This window comes from Mytilus californianus, unplaced genomic scaffold (genome assembly GCF_021869535.1).
Source record: "Mytilus californianus isolate M0D057914Y unplaced genomic scaffold, xbMytCali1.0.p SCAF_7, whole genome shotgun sequence".
Lineage (NCBI taxonomy): Eukaryota > Metazoa > Mollusca > Bivalvia > Mytilida > Mytilidae > Mytilus > Mytilus californianus.
In genome coordinates this window covers 58,139,215-58,163,883 of record NW_026262723.1, presented here as the reverse complement: position 1 = coordinate 58,163,883, position 24,669 = coordinate 58,139,215, and the positions used below count along the sequence as shown (strand labels likewise).

The 24,669-nt window shown below is 32.8% G+C and overlaps 3 protein-coding genes across 14 annotated transcripts in view; 1 reads left to right on the top strand and 2 right to left on the bottom strand.

Annotated features, from left to right (window-relative positions):
- The window catches only part of LOC127708919 (uncharacterized), a 203,217-nt gene extending 194,550 nt beyond the window's left edge, over positions 1 to 8,667 (bottom strand). The window contains exons 1-8 of one of the 2 annotated variants that reach the window (XM_052214093.1): positions 8,615 to 8,667; positions 8,013 to 8,124; positions 6,324 to 6,489; positions 5,741 to 5,869; positions 5,099 to 5,228; positions 4,154 to 4,287; positions 2,758 to 2,949; positions 2,112 to 2,294 (exon numbers count right to left, since the gene is read on the bottom strand). In XM_052214093.1, the coding sequence (XP_052070053.1) occupies positions 2,112 to 2,294; positions 2,758 to 2,949; positions 4,154 to 4,287; positions 5,099 to 5,228; positions 5,741 to 5,869; positions 6,324 to 6,489; positions 8,013 to 8,087 (1,009 nt within the window). In that variant the 5' untranslated portion in view covers positions 8,088 to 8,124; positions 8,615 to 8,667. The remainder of the gene's footprint in view (positions 1 to 2,111; positions 2,295 to 2,757; positions 2,950 to 4,153; positions 4,288 to 5,098; positions 5,229 to 5,740; positions 5,870 to 6,323; positions 6,490 to 8,012; positions 8,125 to 8,614) is intronic. The other variant, XM_052214094.1, reaches the window with a different exon arrangement.
- LOC127708921 (protein jagged-1-like) overlaps positions 1 to 14,289 on the top strand; it is a 151,264-nt gene extending 136,975 nt beyond the window's left edge. For 2 of the 4 annotated variants that reach the window (XM_052214103.1, XM_052214100.1), the window contains 3 exons: positions 12,277 to 12,522; positions 12,889 to 13,086; positions 14,041 to 14,289. In XM_052214103.1, the coding sequence (XP_052070063.1) occupies positions 12,277 to 12,522; positions 12,889 to 13,086; positions 14,041 to 14,225 (629 nt within the window). In that variant the 3' untranslated portion in view covers positions 14,226 to 14,289. Of the gene's footprint in view, positions 1 to 8,672; positions 8,794 to 9,140; positions 9,475 to 10,075; positions 10,253 to 11,771; positions 11,886 to 12,276; positions 12,523 to 12,888; positions 13,087 to 14,040 lie in introns of those variants that run through there. The other 2 variants (XM_052214098.1, XM_052214101.1) reach the window with 2 other exon arrangements.
- LOC127708917 (sushi, von Willebrand factor type A, EGF and pentraxin domain-containing protein 1-like) overlaps positions 1 to 24,669 on the bottom strand; it is a 271,696-nt gene that overhangs the window by 108,784 nt on the left and 138,243 nt on the right. The window lies entirely within an intron of this gene.

Below are 24,669 nucleotides of genomic sequence, written 5' to 3'. Positions count from 1 at the left end.
ATGAATTGTATAAGTGATTGAAACGTACCATACTACGGATCCTTGTTGGTATCGTACAGATAAAGGCTTTTGGTTTTTAAAGTAGTTTAGCGCTGGAGATGTAGACAGTATAACGCTGAAGACGTTAAGTCAAGCGCTAGAGATATAAATTCAAGCTCTGAATAATTAATCTCAAGCTCTGAAGATGTTAAGTCGAGCGCTGGGAATGTACAGTCTAGGCCTGAAATTGGACGTGCAATTTGTGGTTGTTTTGGGGTATAATGGGTCGTTTGTGTTGTTGGGGACTTAAAAGGGAAATTTCTTTTATTAAAAGTAATTTGGAAGTAACTCTTTGCAATCCCAACTCCTTCCCTCGAAACCACTCAATGATCTGAAACAAAACTTTTAAAATTTGATATTACTTTCATGTTTTCTTTATGCAACATGTATACATGTTTGGCATTGAGTTTCAATGGTGAGTCAGTGTTAGAGATAAAAAGGTTCTCACTAACAATGTATGATCACACCCAGCAGTCTGCAACTCCTTAAAAATCACAAAATTTTGTGGAATATTTGTTTTTGTATGAATTGGAAGGTTCGTATGGACTTTAAGTGACATAAATTGTTTTCTCATTACTATGTTCTAGTAGAGACAGTCCTTGCAAACCGCTTTACAAAGTAAGTGGAGGAGTTTTGCTTTTCGGAGTTTATATCTATTTCGCTGGATTAAACACCTAAAGGCTCTAATCAACATCTACAGCACTCTACTTGGCGTCGTTAGCGTCGGAGTTTAAATCTACAGTGATCGACTTTCATTTATATTTTAAATATAAATGTTTCTCAAGTGGTAAATCTTTAGCGCTATAGTTTACACATGAGACAAACAGGGTCCGCATCATCACTACAAAACAACTTTTCTTTGTTAACTCTAATTCAAATATACCAAATTTTCTGCGTTCGGGATTATGCTCAAATCCAAAGATACAAACACATAAAGATGAAAAATTCAAGGTGAGCCTTAATAAAAAAAATACTTGGGAGAGTAATCAGTAATCAAACTGACAAAATTGTATTCATTTCCTACAGTAAATGTAATATTATTACTAGATTGTTTCATTTATGCTTTGACAAAATGCTGATCGATAGACCATCTTTTTTCAACTTTGATATGGATAGCCTTGACAGAATCACGAATCAACTAGTCTAAAAAAAATTACCGAAACACACATGTTATATAGAAAAGGGATAGAAGTTATAGTAAAAATTTTTCTTACGTTTAATCACAATGTCAAATGAACACTCCGTTCCTTCATTGCCTGCTAAATCTGTTACTGCATACTTGACATTATACGTGTTAACTCCTTGTTCGGAGGCTGGCGGTGGACCTGTTACTTGTGTAGGTTCCAATCCCTTGTCTTTGTTGTCTATTACTACTGGTTTGTCCCAGGAGATAAAGGCAGTGTCTTTATTATCTCCAGGATAAAACATTAAGGTATTTGGACATTGTTCAAAGGAAGGTGGTTCAACGTCTACAAAATGAAAGAAAAAAATTGAATCTTAATAAAATTAATGAGGAAGCTTTCACGTTTATACTTAAACGCAAATTTTTGACGAGTGTATACTGAAACACCTTAGAAGTATATTTATTGCTTTTTTGTATTTTTTAATTGCTTTTTAATTCATAAACAATTAACACTTTATTCGGGAATATGAATTAATTTGTACGAGCTTTAGAAGCAGGAAGATAAGCGAAGATTCGCTAGGTGTTTATAATCTTTTTAATTTTCTTTTTCTTCAAATAAATCTGCATACCCGCTGTGTGAAATGTGGACCTAAGAGAGGACACCCTGCTGTATGTTTTATGAATATGGTATAACTCTAAACATATAAAATCTCAGCATGATACGTATGCATGGTCTGCATTAAGGAATAGCTTGTAAGTGATTTAGTTGTTATTAATGGGAATGTAATCTATGCTTCGTAAGGGCTTTTTTCTTTAATCAGTCAAATTAATGTTGTCATGTCCTTTTTTATAGAATAGTTAAAAATGAATGATCATTGACGTGCAACTGGTATACAATCGAATCATGTCACAAATCGTAGTAAAGTGTAATAAAAGTATTAATATTTACCAACACAATCTGGATCGTATCCGTTCCATGTCCCTGATGCCAGACAAACTTTAGTTCTCCTCTGATTTGTAGGAATATCGAATCCTGCATCACATCCAAATGTACATATAGATCTGAAGTAAAAATCTGCTGTGCACGAAAAACTTAGCTGGCCACGTTGTACAATTGTTGAACACTGTTTTTCTGTAAACATAGAATAACATTTATATATACTAATACATAAACATGTATTTACAGTAGGTGTTCAATCAAACAAATGCTGATCTTGTATTAGCTGATGTACTAATACTTTGATTTCATCATATGCTTTCATTTCGTACAAAAGCAACCCATGCCGTATAAAAGCAACCCAAGATTATAGAGTCATTGGCTCCGCCTATCTAATCAATAAAGAATATTTTAATTCTAAATCCTTTTCCTTACAACAATAATTGTTTCTGATGTATTTTACATCTGAAAATTTTGAAACTTCATAGATTTTTCTATTTTAAAATGGCTTTACTATTACATAATACAGAAATGTATATTTTGTCTGGAAACAGTATGTAAGATATATATTAAACCTATTTACGAAAAAATCCCGGAAGGAACCGGGAAGACCTACAAATAGTGTTTTCATGTATATGTCTTCCTGAATGACACTTACTTTCACAATATGGCTCGTTTTGACTTGACCATTCGCCTGTTTCTAAACATTCTATTCGTGATGGTGCTCCTTTCAGTGTATGTCCTTGGTAACAGCCATACCAACAGACTGCTCCTAAAACCATATCACTACTCGGATGACAGACTCTATATCCGTCTGGTATGCTGCTCGAACGCACTGGACATCGTATAACTGGAAAATTACAACACTTAACTCGTTAGAAAGATTGAAATATAAATTCAAAAATTCCGATTTTTTAATGTTATCTGAGTATGTAAATCTATGACAACTAACAATAGGTTAAAAATTAAATAGATTTAACTACATTGAGAAACATATGGATATATATGTTTAGTATTCTGAAATTTCAAATATTCATTGACTAGTAATGTGCAAAATCTTATTTGAGATAATCCAGTATGATATATTCTCCCTTTTAACATTAAAGAGAGAAATTGTTAAATAGACAATACAAATTTCCCATTATATCCACCCTTTCAACTCCGATAAAGTAGCACAGTGTGCTCCTATAGGAATGCCGATTTCTGTTGAAAAACAAAGCCACCAAACGATATGTTGACTTTGAATCAGAGTTTTTTTTACAAAGTATAACATATCCTTTCTCAAAACAAGATATAATACATTGGTATTTTTTATGTAATAAAGCTTGGCCAATTGTTTCACTTTTTTTTAAAATAAGTTTACGTAAAGTCAAGTATATATACACTCCATACTATGAAATACACGTGGTATATTCTATCTCTCTCTTGTTTTTTGGTCAAACATTTGGTGATACAGTTTACCATTTTCATTACAGAATGAGGTTTTGTGCTCTGCTGTTTTTCGCTATTTTAATCTATAACATATATTATCATACCTCAGTTATCATTTTCTATTTAAAATAAGTATACGATATTTTCACTATTTTTCAAATTGCAAGCGTTGAACTATTTGGCCGGTCAATAGTTTCAAACTATTTGCCCTCGATGGAACTATTTGACCGCAAGCGTCATTATATTTCGCGGAATTTTAACTGGAGCTACGGGATTAGAGAATGTTGAGTATACCGCGGGAGTTACGACTTCGCGTTTTACCTACTTTATCTAGTGTTGACGTCAGTGCGGGTAGCCTTAGCATTTAGAATATATATGAAGTATGGTTCTGTTTCTGCTTTTTATATAACGATAGTTGATTAAGCACCGACATTTATTGTCTGTTGTCTCTTTCGGTATAATAAAACACTTACTGACTGGATATTCGTGGAATAGGAAGTTTATTGTCCCCTCGGATACAACTATTGCCCTCGGCTACGCCTCAGGGCAATAGTTGAACATCGGGAGACAATAACCTTATTATTCCACTCATACCCAGTCAATAAGTATAAAATATTGTTTACCTTTTACATAAATGTTGAAGTTGCATGTTGCCATGTTTCCTGCTTGATCTCGGGCATAATAGCCAACTGTTGTGGGTCTACCATCTCGTTCAAAGAATGGACCACCAGGACTGTAGGGACCATTTATATGAACGCTGTGAAATACAGAAAATGTAATTTTGCTTTTTTCATTGTTTTATTAGTTAACTTATATGTGTGACGTCAGTGAGGATAAGCATGCAAAATTACAAAGAACACTTATGCATAAAATTGTCATTCTATGAAATCTGCATAGTTCGTATTTATAATAGAACTAACAAAACATGTGCAATTTTAATTTCTATCAACTAATAACTGAAAAAAGTTCGCTGAAGAAATTGGTTTAATATTAATCAATGTATCATAGAAACCAAATTTTCGTTCGACCGACAAAACCATGCATTTCGTTTACATTATATTAAATAAACAGATTTATGAGACGAAAGAACGTACTGGCCAGCCTCGAATTGATGTTTGCTGCATTTAAAATTCCCTTAGGGGTTTGAATATCTTCGTTGGGAACGTACTGGATATTTTTTTTAAAGGAACGTATATATAATAGATTTACCAAAACAAATAACCAGTGAAAGGTCAATTTACCCGAGGTTGTTGGACAATTACATCTTTAAAAATATAAAAATTTATTCAGTGAGAATTTATAAAATTAATGTAAGATAAAATGGCCAGTGCCGAAGTATAGATGATGAAGTGTTTATACAAGTAAGATTTTGACAGGTGATCATGATTGCAAAGAAAACACAAATGTTCATTTCATTTACTTTCCTAACGCGAATAATTCAGTCGTTACATACCGCTCTCTACGATCACTCCATTAACTCTGGAGGTACTGACCGTAAGAGGGCGCTGTATTATTCGATTTAACATTTGATTAAACAGTTGGTGAGTTATTCCAGTATGTGCTAGTACCTGATTTGTCCGTCTCTGTTGTCCCATGCTGTAGGAGGCGTCCAATCAACAAAGGTATGAAGCTGAAATGGAATAGCTGTTACTGTTCTGTCTGATGGACAACTACTAATCTGTGGTCTAGTTGTATCGCCTGAAAAATTAATAAAAAAAACTATTTTAAAAGGTCTTACCTAAATGTACCATTATTATCAACGTGAGTGAATTTTTCATTTTTTTTTTTATACAAAACCTAACTTAACATTATATGAAAACGAAAAAAGACATGCACAGACGTCTTTAACATTTTACTATATCAATGAAGTGTTCATATTGAGTGTTGAATGGATTGTTCATTTAAGGTATGGTCATCATTTTGCTGGGCGAGAAGGCTCACAACTTTTATATATTTTTTAATTTATATCTTACAGTTAACTTTCAATTCTACAAACGATATAAAAATATGATACTTAAATATTTATTATGTTAAATCAAGATCTACAACCATAGGCATCTTAAAATACTAGAAATGTTTTCATCGAATATGAATACAAACACACACCCACTCACATTTTAAATCTGATGCAGGACCTCTACTTTTTTTATTTAACTTTTCAAAACTTTTTTTAGAAGTTAAAAGAACTTAGTAATGAAAAATTAACTAACGTGGTCTTGGTCTAGGACAACTGAATATACTGCAAACAACTTTGCCAACAAATCTGACAATTCGCCGAAACCATCCGCGTTTTCTTCTTTTTAAAGGTTTCGCTAGTTCTTTGGTAACTGCTGAAGAACCTAATTATAAATAAGTTAATGGTTCATGGTTCATAAATTAATAAAAACTGAATAATATTGGCTATTCATAACTGTTCAATGTACTAGTTATATATTTAGCTTATCTTTAAGTGTTACCATTTCATGTATTAAAGGTACTTGAAATGTATATTGTTCAAAGGTATTCAAAGCTTTTACTTAAACAATTAAGTCTGAAATCTATAGCATTTAAAAAATTTGAACATATTTACCAAGCGCTGCAACAGCAGTCTAGTAGTAGTGATTATATTGCAAATAGAACATTTCGCGATGAAAGCGCAGGCGTTTTCTTTATTTTTATGTTTAACAGTATGCTTGCTTCATCGCCTAAAAATAAATTGACATCAGAGGAAATTAAAAAAATAATTTTCAACAGATCGCTTTATGTCTCGCTCGACTCGTTTTTGTAAATAAATATAAATAATTGTATGCTTACAGTCTTTATCTTTTACTGTCCATTGACCGCTCTGGCAAAAAGCCCAGGAAAATTCTCTCGTAGATTTGCATTTAACTGTCAATGTGGTTCCATGAGGAATAAAATCTTTTACATCAGGATAAGCTTGTCGAACATGAAAGTGTTCTATCAAGGCAGATACGGGACACTATAAACATACATATGATAATGTTCAGTCAAGGCAGATGCCGGACACTATAAACATACACATGATAATGTTCAGTCAAGACAGATACCGGACACTATAAACATACACATGAATATGACAATGTTCTGTATCTCGTCAGATACCGGTAACTATAAATATACACATAAATATGACAATGTTCTGTATCTAGTCAGATACCGGTGACTATAAACATACACATGAACATGACAATGTTCTGTATCTAGTCAGATACCGGACACTATCAACATACACATGAACATGACAATGTTCTGTATCTAGTCAGATACCGGTGACTATAAACATACACATGAATATGACAATGTTCTGTATCTAGTCAGATACCGGACACTATAAACATACACATGAATGAGACAATGTTCTGTATCTAGTCAGATACCGGACACTATAAACATACACATGAACATGACAATGTTTTGTATCTAGTCAGATATAGGACACTATAAACACTTTAAACATACACTTTGTTAGTTTTGAGTGTTTTTGTTAATTTTGTTTCATTTATATATTTCGGAGTTTAGTGTAGCGTCCATTTGCGCTGAACTAGTATATATTACTGTTTAGGGGCCAGCTGAAGCCCACCTACGGGTATGAGATTTCCTCACTGTGTTGAAGACCCATTGGTGGCCTTGTGCTGTTTTCTGCTTTTTGGTCGGGTTGTTGTCTCTTTGACACATTCCCCGTTTCAATTCTCAATTATTCTTGAAAATGTTCTATTAAGGCAGATACGAGAAAAAATAGACATAACTGTAGACATGACATAACATAATAGACATTCCATTATCAATTTTATAAACATGTAAATATTTTGTCAAGGCAGGTACAGGACACTATAAACATACACATCAAAAATGTTCTGTCAAGGCATATACGGGACATTTTCTGAATAAGGTAAAAACAAGTTATATATGTAGGTATGGGTATGTATCAAGGAGAATTTCTTCGATGTGTTTGTCCTTGAAACTCTTTGGTGCATTGCATTTGTCTGTATGTTTGTTCGGGATTAGACCTCGTGTTTGCTTTGTTTTTTATTTGGACATCATCGTAACTATGGTAAAGCGATGTTGTTGTTAGTGATGTTTTTTGTTATTATTTTTCATCACAATTATAGAAATGTTATAAATTGTTTGTCGGAATTGAAGCGCACGTTTAATACAATAGGAAACATCTCAATTCATTTCAACAATAATGTTTTGGAACGAGATGAAAATATTTTTTTTTTAATAAGGTTGCGTTTTTTATTCAATTAGATTGTATGTGCATCAAATAATAAAACATGCGTAAACTTTATAATGATACTATTTGAAGTACATTTAAAAGGTCACTGTATTCAGTATTTATGATATTTCAATATAGAAATAAAAATGCCGTATTCAAATTTTATGTCGACTTAAACTGTTTTGTTATCCAAGTGACCTTTTATCAGATTGTATAGAATTTAAAAATTCGTTGAGTTATTAAATCAATTTTCTTAAATTACTTACATGTTTCTCGTTTTCTCCAAACACTTTTACGATAAAAAGGGAAATTACAGCAACTACAATCTTTAACGTCATCATACTGTTACTGTGTATCTTATAATTATTGTTAATTGTCCTAAAATTAAAACAAAATAGTAGATTTTTTTCAGATCCAGAGGAGGGTTCCGGAGGTTTAATCCCCTTCCTTCAGATATATGCTTTGAAAATTACCTAAAAATTCATAAAATTTGTAACTAACCCCCATTTTTATAGAATTTTTGGATCTGCGCCTTAGGATTGGTGCTTCGGCTAAACTCTAGAGATCTAACTAAAATTTGTTGAAGCATTAAAGTAACCATTTGTCAATGATATCATACAGAGAATAAAATTTTGAATTTGTATTGAACAATTTCAAAATCAAGCAATATTATTCTTGAGAAGGTTGTATTTACACTTTTTTTTTTGGCTATCTACATTTCACAGAACAATAAACTGCGTGAATACCAACAAAAAGAAATTATACTACTTTATACATTTTATTTTAAAGTATTGTATTATTTTCAAATTAACGATACTATAATAATTTAGTTCTAAACAGATAGAAGTGACAAATAAATTTACCTTACCATTAAACACCACAAGAATGGTCGAACATATTGATAGATTTCCAAAATGAGGAAGTAATGTTACGCATGAGTATCGAAGTTATTTAATATAGCATATACGCAAGTTAGTAAGAATAAGATATTTAAAATTTCCTAATACACCATTAGTTTGTTAAACGTGTATTCGGGAAAGGATAATGGTAAGTACTTATTTTACTTATTAATATTTTAAGACAATGATATTTTGTAAGAATTACAAAGAAATGCAGATAAATTATATGAAAATCAAGATTTGCTATATACCAGATTTAGAAAATATTTATGAATGTTTAGTCTGTATTGTATGTTTTCAAACCGAAAATAAAATGATTATGGTGTTTTCCTTTTGTCTTATGTTTAACCTTTTGGCTTCCAGAAATTAAAAAAAAATATCGATTACGATCTTTCGGAATTGCATTTATGCATTTAGGGGTTAATAGAACATTAAACTAAAAGAGTATTTGTACTGAAATTTTTCCTATATATATATGTCTATTTTTTCTTTCAGAGGTCCAGTCCATGGCTGTTGCTATTCCTTCTTTCGTTATTTGGTTCTTCAGAATGTGGAATATCCTCACAGTGGGATCAATGCGGCTGTAGATGGGAGGAGTGGGAAGCATGGGGGACTTGTGATAGCGAATGCAATGGTGAACGCAGACGATCACGAAAAGTGTGGATGTATACCAACATGCCCGGGTGTGTCTTCGATTTCAACACATGCGCTACCAACGACATGGGATGGGACTACTCGAGATGTAACGCGTTTTGTCACAATGGAGGAACATCAAATAGCTACTCATGTAGCTGTGTAACAGGATTTTATGGAGATTGCTGTGGCTTTCGTAAGATTTTTTCAAATATTCTATATAAAACTCCATTTGTCCTGTTGAATAAATTCTATTCAAGTTGAATATATGCTTTCATCTTCCACATGTTATAAATAAATCAAAGTGTTTGGTTGCATGTGCTGATATACTAGCATCAAACTGTGCATAGTGTGATCCTATAGAAGAGCTATACCAAAACGCCTTCTTTTAGGAGTCTTTGTTAAACCTTAACTTATGAATGGTCTTACTCGCATTTCAAACCAACATAATGAAAATCGACATGTTACCTATAAACAGCTGTCAATGTCAGTCATATGTATTAAGGGGAAAGAATAAATCTGTACAAAGCAAACTTAAACAAAAGAATTAAACTACAGTCAATCAATATTTTGTTAAGGTAAATTGCAACAAGAATTAAATCAATCAATCAATCAATTAATTCAACAGTCGTCGGTCTCCTACTTGATCAATCGATCAACAATACGCTCAATCGATCGACACACCAATTAAGCAGTCGATGCATCATTTTAACGCATAAGTAGTCATACGTAAAAGTAAGATAACAAAAGAAGATAAATAAAAATAAAAATAAAATAAAACTTCGTTCTTATTGTAGAGGTAAACTGCGGTAATCCTGGATCTATAACAAATGGCAACTTAAATGGAGGTACCTATACATATGGTAGTACTGTAACATACACCTGTAAGACTGGATACCTGTTGGTAGACGGATCATCTAGTAGAAAATGTGAACTGAACGCAATATGGAGTGGTACAAAACCAAGATGTGCATGTAAGTAAACTTAATTTTAACAACTAGAACAACAAGTCATAGTACACGTATTTTGTCTTCCATTTTGAATTTCAGTAAAACAGAGTAATTTAACCTGAAGAAAATGTGAAAAATTGACATTCACCGCACAAAACGTGACGTGCAGTCTAAAGAAAAGGCAAACTTGTTATTCACTGCGGCGCTAAACGTCATGTGCAATTCATAAGAAAGGTTAGCAGTGGATATTCAAGGCCCTTAAGGTCAAGTGTTTTACATGTATAATTACACGTTTGTCTCAGTATATATCAATTTCCAAAAGTTGATGAAACCATGTATTTACCTCATCAAAAAACAGTAATTGTATAATATGATATTTAATTTTAAAAGATACAGTAACCCAACGACGCAAAAAGGTCAACTTGGGTTTTTCAACAATAACTGGTTGTCTTTAATACTACACTGTAAAAATGGTGTTTAGATCCTAAACACATTTCTAAGCACATCTTTTTTGCACTTTTTTTTTACATGTTTAGATCTAAATGTGTCTCAGTACAATGTGTTTAGGATTGTGTTAAGAATCGTGTTTAGCTTAGAAAAAAGTGTTTAATTTCTAAACACTTTCATTTTTAAACACATTAAAAGTGTTTAAATTCAAGACATGTTTAGATATTATGTGCTTACTGAGAAATGTGTTTAGAAATTAAACACAATCCTAAACACGTTTAGATCTAAACATGTAATACAAGTGTTTAATTTCTAAGCACGACTTTTACAGTGTATATTTCGATCTCTAAATCACTTCGAGTCGTAACAAAGTAAGAGAAGATACATATACCTAGAGAGGACTACTAAAAACCCCTTACATAAAAAGCACTTTACAGCACGATGTAACTAAAAGAAGAAAGACGAAAAGACACAAGTCAACAAAGAAAACTGTAGATCAGGCAACACTAAACACACAAAAAGCAGGGGTGACCCAAGATTCGAATGAAGGGTACGCAGTTCCTGTGACTCCCGTTATGTTGATCATGACGCGTTTTGATTGAATTTTACAGAATATCAAGCATCTGTCGTCAATACCTAACTTAGAAATAAACGAAATGCCAACTTACTGAAATACAATTAAAAAAAAATAGATAACAATAAGGTACAACATTAGAAAACACAAAGCCGAAAGTCACAGATATCAGTAACTGAACCGAAAATTCAAAACAGTAAAAACACTGAACGATGTCTGCTTACATTTTTATAACTGTTGTTTCGTAATACTAGACATATGACATTAAATTGAAAAATGTTTTTTTGTAAAAAGTAAAATAACAAAAATATCGAACTCCAAGGGAAATTCAAAACGGAAAGTCCTTTATAAAATGGCAAAATCAAAAGCTCAAACACATCTAACGAATGGAAAACAACTGTCATATTCCTGACTTGGTACAGGCATTTCCTTATGTAGAAAATGGTGGATTAAACCTGGTTTTTATTGCTAGCTAAACCTCTCACTTGTATGACAGTCGCATTAATTTTGTCCTCATTTCAGATTATAACTCCTGTTCAAGTGGTCCATGTAAGAATGGAGCAATTTGTACAAACATACCGGACGATTATCAATGTGCATGTACTAATGGTTGGTCTGGTAAAAACTGTGATGTTGGTAAGAATTTAAACTGGTTATAATTTGATTTCTCTGGTTAAAACTAATACATACATAATGAAATGCATAAATTGGATCAAGTTATTTCCAAAGTACAACATTGTACACATTGGATCAAGTTATTTCCAAAGTACAACATTGTACACATTGGATCAAGTTATTTCCAAAGTACAACATTGTACACCAACCACCAACATTCAACTCATCCGGGGAATAGCATACAAACAAAGACAAACAACAATCACAAACAACACATGATCTAGATAGCTTAACTTGGTACAGACATAAATGTGGTAGAATTAAACCAGTTTTACATACACACAAACATTGTAAATTTATAATTTGTTTGAGTGTACTCTACATTTGCATACTTCAACACATATTTTTCCAGATATACAGCCACCAGTTATGACCAATTGTTCAAGCGACAAATACATTACAACATCAAAACTCACAGATCTAGTAGAATGGCAGATACCTTCATTCACTGATCCACATAATTTCCCGATCGATGTTACAGCCAACTACCTTTCCAATGAATTTACATTTCCATGGGGAGATTTTAATGTCAGTTACTCAGCAGTAAAGCCATCAAACGGTTTAAGAACAAACTGCCTGTTTGGTATCAGTTTAAGGCGTAAGTTTTTTTCTGTAGAAATCTTCGCTCAATTTGTTAAATAGTTTTACAGCTTAGCATTCAGATGTTAAATTATAAACTGATTTATTTCAGGAACTGGTGAGTCAAGAACAAAAAAGTAACTCTTCAAGTGATTTAGGTGACAAACCAAATAGTTATTTCACGTCGGTTCCCCCATCTATTTCGTAATCATTATATTTTTGAATAGTTTCTGTGGAATTATGTTTTACTTTATTTTAAATATACATGCAAATGCATATTTACCATATTTTCTTAATTGAATGAAGGAATGAATCTTTATTTCCTCAATGTATATGAATTTCCGTTTTACCATTAAAGATTATTCTATTCATTTATTTATTTCAGCAAACCCTTGTCCTCCAATTAATGTTCCGGCGAACGGAGCTTTAATATGCAACAACTGGAGAACTGATTATGGCCAGTTTTGTACATTTTTCTGTAAAGATTCTTACACAGTTCCACGTGGTGTTATACTGGATGACTTTTACGTTTGTGGAGCTTCTGGATCGTGGACACCTACAAATACAATTCCCGATTGTTCAGGTAAAAATGATGGAATGAGAAGATTTAAAAACTATCATATAGTTAATTTACAAATTTGATATAAAAAGATATTTACCTCATATTTGTCAAACATTTGTTTCATTGATCGTGTTCAGTGGCAAATATTTCATGTAAATTCTAGTTTATTTCAGTTGGGTTTTATAAAAACTTTTTGACTAAGAGAACTAAAGATAAATACGTGTGAATGGATTAAATAATTCATAATTTAATCGAAAATCAACTTACACTCTAGAAGATAGAATAGAAAATGGCAACAGAGAATGTGTCAAAGAGACATCAACACGACCAAGGAGCAGAAAACAGTCCAAGGCTACCAATGGGTCTTCAACACAGCGAGAAAATCCCGAACCCGGAAACGGGCTTCAGATGGCCCCTAAACAATTATGTATACTAGTTCAGCGAAATGGACGCCACACTAAACTCCGAAATATATACAAATGAACAAAAATTTTAAAAAAAAACAAATAAGACTTACAAAGGCTAGTGGTTCCTGATTTTGGACAGGCGCAAAAAATGCGGCGGGGTTTTATGAGATCTCAATTCTCCCCTATACCTCTAGTCGATGTAGAATAAACAAACACACAGCAATATGCACAGTTAAACTCGGTTTAAAAGAAGTCGGAGTCCGATGTTAGAATAGGTTACTGAAGAAACTAAGCAAAATGTGAACCCATCCCCCTTATAACTACCTCTGGCCAATGTGGAATAAACAAACACATTACGCACAGTAAAACTCTAACACCCGAGAGGGGTTACACATCGTTTTCGGATTGTGCATTTCTAATATTCATATGTTGAAAAGTACATGTAAACTGTATGAAATGCATGGTCGAGAAAATACATAATTTGAACTATTCTATACTGCATCGTTTCTGTAGGTTGTATTTAAGAAAGTAGATAAACATGTAATTTCTGTTTCATGTTTTATTTCAGTAATGGTTACAAATTTACAGTCAACCGCAGGATATGATATAGGACCAACATATTCTAGTTGTTCTGATAACCGTAGGGAAATGCAGGAGTTTTACATAGAAAAACTAAGCCAATCAGATTTCAGCTATTTTTGTGAAAAATTTCAAGATGAATGTATCCCAGAAAATGTGTCTGTTCAGTGTTAAAAAACCTTTCCATGTTTACTCTGGTCAACATTTCATTTATCCTCAAATAAACACATTAATTCTGTATTTGCCAATTATTTGCACATGTCAACACATTTCATTGCAATTATTTGCACATGTTAACACATTTTCATTGCAATTATTTGCACATGTCAGTATATTTTCATTGCTGTAAATTAAGGTTACATATGAGTTATTGGAATTCGTAAACTTGATAAAGGAACGCCGGAAATCATATATTACTATAAATCAAATAACACTTTAAATTCAGTGTGCAACTAAATAGACTATTAGTATATACGAAAAATAAATTTAAATTGACAGTTACATATTTATAAAACAAAGCAAAAAAGTTCCAGGATAATATTTACCTGCAAACAAAATGATGAACAAACACAAGTAATACTGCAATGTGTAATCGTTCTTTGCTTTAAGAATAGAAATGTGTGTCCCCGTCGCAGTCGTCAATTTAAAAATAAGGAGACCAATGAGACAACTATCCACCAGAATTCATATGAAGTGGATATAAACAATTATAGGTCGATGTACGATCATCAACAAGGAGAAAAACACATACCACATAGTCAGATATTAAATGCCCGTACAAGAAATATGTGAAACAATTCAAAAGAGAAAACTAATGGCCTAATTTATAACAATACAATTTACGAAAAGTTAATATGACAGACAGGAAGCATTGACAACTACTGAACTACAGGCTCCTGACTTGATACAGGCACATTAATAATGTAGCGTAGTGAAACGCATGTCTGTGAGCGCCCAATCCTCCCCTAACCTGGGACAGTGGTGTAACAGCACAACAAATATAGAGTCTGTTTTTTTTTAAACTAAAACAAATTCGGAACATGACATTTTGAATGAAATTGTTCTAATCGGCATTACAATGGGAACCAACTGTGCTCCTCTTCTTGCCTTCATTCATATATGAGGCTGATACAGGAGCTTCTATGGAAGAAAGAAAGGAAGTTAGCATTATCCTTCAACTTCACTTTCCGCTATATAGATTATGTTCTCTCACTAAATAATTCAAAGTTTAACGAACGCCATCACGAGTTGGTTGACCTTTATGGAATATCTGTTTCACAGATGACGAAAGATATGTTCCAATTGTCGTTACCACAATCCCGTACTCTTTTTCCCGAATGTGACCTACCGAATTAGACATATCACCGTGTTTGTACTTACATGAGCAACACGACGGATCCACATGTGGAGTAGGATCTGCTTTCCCTTCCGGAGCACCTGAGATCACCCCCAGTTTTTGGTGGGATTCGTGTTGCTCAGTCTTTAGTTTTCTATGTAGTGTTTTGTGTACTGTTGTTTGTCTTTTGGTATTTTTCCTTTTTTTGCCATGGCGTTGTCAGTTTATTTTCGACTTGCGAGTTTGAATGTCCCTTTGGTATCTTTCGCCTTTCTTCGAATAGTTGAATAATTTACTTCTGTTTTCTTGTACTGTGACTTTCAAATGTATGAGGATATATAATATAGGCCGTTTTTAGGCACTGAATTCGAAATTGGTTAAACTTGTTAAATTTAGTGATACATTGATATTTGAATATAGTTTGGGCATTTTAGTGTTCACATGTCATTTGTGGTGTCAATAGTACTGTGGCGACATATTTGACTATAATTTACCGTTTGTCACATAGTTTTTGGTTAAGCTAATCGTGAGCAACAGTCTCATGTCAAAAGTGAGTTTAAGGAAACCAACTCGTGTACAACATCTAATTAACAATATTAAAATTTGAAATCTTTCTCCATGTGACTGCCTTCAACAGACTGGAATTATCAACGTGAAAACAAATGCAATACTTCAATAAATTCAATGAACATACACATCAAAAACATATTGCAAATCAACAATTATAAAAATATGAAGATGTAGTATGATTGCCAGTGAGACAACTCTCCACCAGAGACCAAATGACATAGAAGTTCACAACTATAGGTTGTTTTGCATTATGTTTTTGATGTGAATGTATGTTCATTGAAGTATTGCATTTGCTTTCTCGTTGGCAATATAGGTACCGATTGACGGCCAATATCATATCTCATCTCATTGAAAGTAAAGTCCATGAAAACAGAAGTAAATTGATAAATCCAAAATATAGAATTAAATTGTCAGTACATCTTTGTCCGCACTGAGAATTACCAAACATGGTTACCTGCTTCGTAATCGGTCACTCCGTCTCCGAATTTGCCCCTTAACTATACCAATTAAATCTCAATATTTCTACTATTCCTATAACAATTTCATAAATCCACAATGACGATTTACTTATACTACTTTTATTTGACATTACATAGAAAAGTCTTTTCGGATGTATAGACATTGCTATTATAGATATACGACAAACACAAATCTGTTCGGGTAAGGCTGTTGCTTTTATCTAGATATGGATCAGAAGAATTAAAAATAAGGCTAATTAAATAGTTTTCGTAGTTTTCTTTTAAATGCAAGAACTTTTTCGGCCATATATATACAAGACCAAATTCAAGTATATTAAATTCTGACTGATATATATATACAGACTTTTACCTCATAAACATTTTACAGATATTTATTTGATAGATTTTAAATTCATCGTTAAATTCGAATTCAAATGACCACCAAACAACTTTTTTGACTCCTTAGATGTATCAAAACTCAAAATCCTTACAATGAGTAACTTCTTATTACAGGTTTGCCAACTGGTCACTTTAAAGTAATTTCCATGCAATCACCAAAAAGAAACTGCGGAGTGTATACTACAACGAAGATAGAAAATATCTTGCGTAGATCTTATATAAAAACTGAACATCAGAGGTAAAAAAAAAATCAGCGTGTAAACTATGAATCAACGAATAATTACATGCACAGCAGGGAAAAAATTGACCAATGTTTGGCTAAAATTTATTCAAATATAGTTAAATTCCTATTTAGCAATATAATCAACGGTAAATATTTAGAAAATTAAAACGTGCATTATGTGTCCATTGGAATTTTTTTTACTAAAGTTTATGGATCTATATGAAATTCTGATTAAAGTCTATATTATAAAGCATTTTGTTTGTTTTCTGAACAATACAATTTTGAGACATTTACGGTAATACAATTGGACAATAATGACAATATAGGCAAACTTCCTGGTCCGGACTCGGGAATTTCCAAACGCGTTTGCATGAGAATATATATTTATTTTGATGCAGCGCCAAATTCCTTTAATTGTAATTATACTACATGTATTTATCCTTCAAATACGTCGTGTGTCAATTTTGAATCCTTTGAGGAGAAATAGTATTGACTGTTGACTGATAATTACTTTGTTTTTATAACTAAGTATTGACATTGAAATGCTAATAATATACTGTCAATACCTAAACAAATATTCTAATTGATAAGTTTAATGTGTTCAAGAGTAAAGATTTTAATTTATAAGTTTAATTTGTTGAAGAGTAAAGATTTTGAACAGATATATCATGTTATGGAGGGGTATTTGCGAAAAATACCAGTCAAGGGACGGTGAAATTTCCCAAGCCGCTAGGCGAGGGAAATTTTGTCCCAAGACTGGTATTTTTCGCAAATATCCCTCCATAACATGATATATCTGTTTAATTACACCGAAGATTTTGATTGAAACTGTCTGTGCATGTGAAGGGAAATCGTAGTACCGCGGGAATTATACATGTACTTATATGCGTTAGTGCTGTCTTTTTGTAACGTCATGGTATCTATATGTGTAAACGTCATTGTTATTCCATCATTAAATCGTTCATTTGTATAGACATTTTTTCCCCTCTTTATATGTATATTTCTGACAGTTTTCGGTTTAACTCAATCAATAGTGCTTAACCATGTTGTCGGGATAAAGTGAGAAAGGTTCCGAATAATTTTGGCGGGAACAGACTCGCGAGGGTAAAAAGGAATATTCAAAATGGCAAATACCACGGCAGAGAGGGGGATTTGAGGCAAATTCACAGGCAGTGATGAAAAAACAGGCAAATTCGTTTGAAATGAGGAAAAAATGTTAGAATATGCGAAAAATACACTGGCTAAAAAACAATCAAAATCTGGCATTCTTTTATAAGGTGTAATTATAATTCCAATGCACTGGCTAGTTTTATATTGCCGTGTCGCTTCATTGCTTGAAAATTCAATTTGTTTTCTTAATTTTGTAAAAGTACTTACATGTATGTCTGCTTTTTCTCTTTATTTTCTCAATTCGTTTTTTTTTATTTTTTTTATTTAGTGAACTTTTTGTGGTTATTCTAAACACTATTCGGGTGAAGTTATATTTCATCAATATCATTTTATCGTCTCTGTTATCTTTTGGGTACAGGGTTAAAAATACAATTGTATTGACATTTTAGTTAGTTTTTTTTTCCCTTTTCCATAAAATGTAGAACTTGATCGTAAAAAGATACGAAGCGGAAAATCAAAAACCATTAGTCTAATAGATTTTTGTGATGTTTTCTTTTCTTTTATAATGAAAGTCTCTCACGCCCCAGCAAAATGGCCACCTGCTAAATCACGGACACGTGAATTGGACTATTATGTTTATTTAAGAAATAATTCATGGAAGCCATATATTTGTTGAAAATTTACACGTGGCCTAGGCCGTGATATTCGAATTTTATCCTGAGCGTTAGCGAGGGATAAAATTAACGAATATCACGGCCACCACCATGTGTAAATATGAATTATTTCTTAAATTTAATTGCATTGTCAACTGATTATTTTTTCATTGTCGAAACAAGCTTAAGTAAAGTGAACAGGTTACTTTCAGTGCAAAACTTTAATTCCATTTTTCACGGCGTAAATTGTGTTAGTTTAAAACATTATTTTTGTTCACTCAAGTACCTTTTGGTGCGTTTTTAGATGATCAAATGTTTTGTGTAAATTTTTTTGTACTTATGGTTACGACCGTACAGTGCTCCAGTGCTATGATTTTCCAAAAACATCTGTCCTGCATAACGAGAAATGTGTATCATACGTTTAGTTGACTTAGCCCAACGCTAATAACATATCTCTCTCTAAACATGTAAGAAAGATAAAATTAAATCTGTTGTAAATGTCAAAATGAGAGCAACCCAACAGCACAATAACACTAAACTATGTAGAGGTCAACATATGGTCTTCAATAATACAACAGTGTCTGTGTCAAATGTTTTGTTTTGTTTTTGGGTTGGGGTTGCATACAAGTAAGTGCCACTAGTGGAGCCAGGATCTGTTTACCTTACAATATAACAATGATGTGTTTAAGTTCAGTTTTTAGTTTTTAGTAAGATTCGTTCTTCATTTGTTGTAACTGTTGATTCTCTTTTTGTCTTTTTCTTTACGCCATGTTGCTGTCTTTCTAAAACTTATGATTTATTATTGTCTCTTGATGTCTCCATTTGCTTAGTATAATGTCTTTTAAATGTACACTTCACCATGTATGTCTACTTGAAATTCTTGTTAAAAGTGATTAATTGATTATTGGTGTTTAACGTCACTTTAAGTCCTATTTTGTGATAGTCAGTTTTTATTGGTCAGGGAAGCCGGAAGAACCACTAACCGCCGGCCGGAAAACTGAAAATCCTACTCAATTAAGATTGAACGCACCTTTAACGTGCGGGGTTCGAACTCACAACCTCGGTGTTGACAGGCTAGTGATACAGTAGATTAACTATTTTGACCATTCGGCCACCGAGGCCCCTTACGAGTGATTGAGAATCTTCACATGCCAACTCTTGTACTTTATCATGGAATTTCCTTTTTCTACACCCAGGAATTTATTACCTTAGCTTAATTTTGCAAAACCTTTCGGAATTTTTGGGTCCTCAACATAATACTTGATTTGGCCTTTAACCTTTTTTATTCGAGCATCACTGATGAGTCTCTTGACAGTCTTGTAGAGACAAAACCGCGTCTGGCGTACAAAAGTAAAAGCCTGGTATCTTTGATAAGTTTTTTTTTAACACTCCGCCTCGGTGAATAGACATTTTCATATTGAAAGAAATCTGTACCAGTCTATTTTTCACTGTAAGAACTTAATTACAAAAACAGGTTCGAATCAGAATGTTAGACAACTTGTAAAAAGAAGCATAGTTCAAAAATTTCGAATGTAAAGTTAAATATTCACAACAATAATTGATATGCAATTGTGAAATCACTCAGTCAACGTTTTAGTAGAATAGAGAATGGAAAAGTAGTATATATAGGGTTTTTTTTAACACTCCGCCTCGGTGAATAGACATTTTCATATTGAAAGACATCTGTATCAGTCTATTTTTCACTGTAAGAACTTAATTACAAAAACAGGTTCGAATAAAAATGTTAGACAATTTGTAAAAAGAAGCATAGTTCAAAAATTTCGAATGTAAAGTTAAATATTCACAACAATAATTGATATGCAATTGTGAAATCACTCAGTCAACATTATAGTAGAATAGAGAATGGAAAAGTAGTATATATATTTTTTGAAGTTATCAAAACCGAGGAATGTTGTATACAATGAAGGGATTTTCGAATACGAACTTCCTCTTTGTCAATTTTAGGAACTCTCGACTTATTCTTCGTAAAGTACAAGCATATTGACTTGTTGCCAATTTCGTTTTACTGTCGCATTACAAGGGTTTTAAGACACCAATTGACCGCGTTAAAACAAATCGCACTACTATTGTGCAATAATATAACCGTAAATTCCCAATGATCTTGCACAGTTTATATTTAGTACTTTTATCCGATGTTTTGTCCATAGAAATGTTATTGCCTATATTTTATGGGAGTGATGCATATAATAACACAGTTCTTTATTTGCTAGTACTTATCGTATAATTACAAAGTTGAAAATTCCCAATCATCGGTCAACATATTGTTTTTGAGCATTCAGTCTAAAGTATAAGACCAACTGATTGATTGGTTTGTAAATGATTGCTTTGACATTGTACATGTATGCATGTGGTAGAATTTGATACCTCATTTTAACTGTTTCACGTGCGTGCTTTAAATCAATTAATGTTTATTATTTCACTTTATTTTAAATTATACATATATCTGTATTGCCTGCTTGAAAGGAACACATTAAAATCAATTTTTATTTTTAATGTTGTTTTTTTTTTAAACAAATCGACGAATTGTTGTTGAGTGTAAATGTTTAATATAAAAATAAGGAAATGAGGTCTGATTGCCAATGAGACAACTATCCACCAAAGTTCAAATAAAGTGGATGTGAGCAATTATTGGCAACCGTACGGCGTTCAACAATGAGAAAAACCCATACCGTATGGTCGGCTATAAAAGGCCCCGACATGAAAAATATGAAACAATTCAATTGAGAAAACTAACGGCCTAATTTATAACAACACAATTAACGAAAAACAAATATGACAGACATGAACCAACGACAACCACTGAACTACAGGCTCCTGACTTGGGACAGGCATATACAGAATGTGGCGGGGTTAAACATGTTTGAGAGCGCTCAACCCCCTAACCTGGGAAGTGGTGTAACAGCACAACATAAGAACAAACTATAAAAATCAGTTGAAAAAGGCTTTACTCATCAGATCGATACAAAGCAGAAAAACATCAGACATAAACACAGACCGGACATGGCAGGGTATTTATCCATCCCTTATCCCTAACAAAGAAACCGACACTAAGTACAGACCTGAGAGTACTCGCACTTACTGACAGCTAGTTCAAAGCCAATAACAACTAATAAAAAAGAATGTGTCTAAGCCTAAAATATCAATCAGTACACATCCAACATCCAATGGATTTAGTGTAAATACGTCATTAACAGTCAGAGAAAAAACATGACCCTGTTTTTAAAAGAACGTCAATGATAGAACTTTTTGTTCTTAAAAGTACAAATATAAAAAGACTTCAAAACAATCAGGTGATCTTTGCTCCCTAATTCAATTACATTGAGTTCATAAAATTTTAAAAGGAATATGTCTTTATATTAATGCATGATGATGTTTGCATAGTCATTTTGACCTTGAATGGACCTTTGTATTTCAATTACTTCTTTAAGTCATACTGAGGTATTGTTACATGTGTAACATATACATTTATACATGTACATGTATTACAACTTCTACTTTGTTTGAGCTTTATTGAATATAATATAAAAATATGGAGATGTGGTATGACTGCCAATGAGACAACTTTCCACCAAAGTTCAAATGAAGTGGATGTAAGCAATTATAGGCAACCGTACGGCCTTCAACAATGAGAAAAACCCATACCGTATGGTCGGCTATAAAAGGCCCCGACATGAAAAATATGAAACAATTCAATTTAGAAAACAAACAGCCTAATTAATAACAAAACAATTTACGAAAAAACAAATATGACAGACATGAACCAACGACAACCACTAAACTACAGGTTCCTGACTTGGGACAGGCACATAAAGAAAGTGGCGGGGTTAAAACATGTTTGTGAGCGATCAACTCTCCCCCTAACCTGGGACAGTGGTGTTACAGTACAACATAAGAACAAACTATAAAAATCAGTTGAAAAAGGCTTAACTCATCAGATGAATACAAATAGAAATACATCTAACAAAAACAGAATGGACGTGGACGGGTACTTATACATCCCCACAACAAAAAGACACTAAGTACAGATCTGAGAGTACTCGCAGTTACTGACAGCAAGTTCAAAGCCAATAACAACTAATAAAAAAATCATGTATCTTAGACTAAAACATCAATCAGTACACATCCAACATCCAATGGATTTAGTTTAAAGACGCCATTAACAGTCAGAGAAAAACATGACCTTATGTAATGCCAAACTATAGGTATCGACAGATTGTAGTACCGTGAAAGTAAATATGTGTAATATTATATATATGTCATATGAAAAGGAGAGAGAAAAAGTTCTTCCGTTCACTGATGAGCGGCTGGAGCAGGTTTGTCATTTTCTGGCATTGCACGGGAATATTTGTGAATATCCACGTGCGTTTTTGTTGAACAATCTAGCTGCAGAGACATATATATAAGTTCTAATTGTGTTGGAAGAAGTCACCTTATCGAGAATTTTGAAAAAGAGGTATTCGGCAAGATGTTTGTAGGGTAATGCCGTAAACGTTTTGACGTTCTATTTAACTTTATTGACCGAGGTATAGCTAAATTCCAATGTTTTAGAATTGAATGTTAATCATAAAACTGATAAGCTAATCAAAACTCCGTAACTTAACTAAATCATTTTTGTGGGATAATTCATTATTTGCAATATCTATAATACTGACGCACAATGTCGTAGCTAGAATAGCTGCTCATTCTTGAGTGTTAGAAATAAAGATTTCATATCAGTAGATGAAGTACTCCTGACTATATTTCAATAACTCTGAGCATTTATGATACGTCACAAGGAGTGATTAAGACGTGGCGCATCCGGCGCGCGCCCCCTAAAACATAAAAAAAATATATAGATAGATATTATGCAGCCATTTTCTGTCAAAATATGACCCTCTAACTCCTAATTCTCAGGAGCGTCCCCCACCCTCCATAACATCAAATCATGGATCTGCGCCTGCATCCCAGAACTCAAGATAATATGACTACAGAATTTCTGTTTTCAAAAAGCTTGAATGCAGTTAAAATTTGTCAATCCTACCACATTTCCTTATATATGTTACCTTTTCCGGAATGCACAAGATATATAGTTTAAGTTTAAGTACAAAAACTTTGAAACTGAAGAAATTGTAAATACATATAGATCTAAATAATCAATACATCTGTGTTCTATTGGGAAAGAAATACAGCTGCAAATGAATTCTAGTCTTTTTTACAGAACATTTCAAGAAAATATGCAATATGAATAAAAGTAGAGACTGACGTACTATATGTCAATGAGACTGTAATCAAACGACACAAAATATTAAAACCACATTTAAATACATATCTTGATCCTATATTAGAAAAAAATACGTTTTGAATAAATAGATATTCTATTTGTGGTGAAGCTTGATACAAATCACTAAACTGAAGTCTAATATAAACATACTGTCCTTGGATGAAGGTGTTAGGGTGATAATCACCCTGACACCTTCATCCAAGGGCAGTATGTTTTTATTATACTTAATGTCTTATGATTCAAGTGTGCACTATGTTATTAGAAGGACAATTGTAAAAAAATAAAGTCATAAATTAAGATAGTTTACTAATAACAACAACAAAACGACGGAAAAGAATCGGTAAACCTCGGCCGGAGCGGGTGTTAATTGTTCCGGATCGGCAAACTTCAGGCTCAGCGGGTGTTAATTTTAGGCATTAACACCCGTTGCTAAAATTATCACATGTTGCTATGGGTGGGCGGGGCTTATGAAAGGTTAGTGAAAATTAACAGATGCCGCATGTCCAATAAAATGAATGGATGATATAAGAAATTTGCATAAAGTATAATAATATATTTTAACCCACTTCCATAGAATTAAGTGATAGT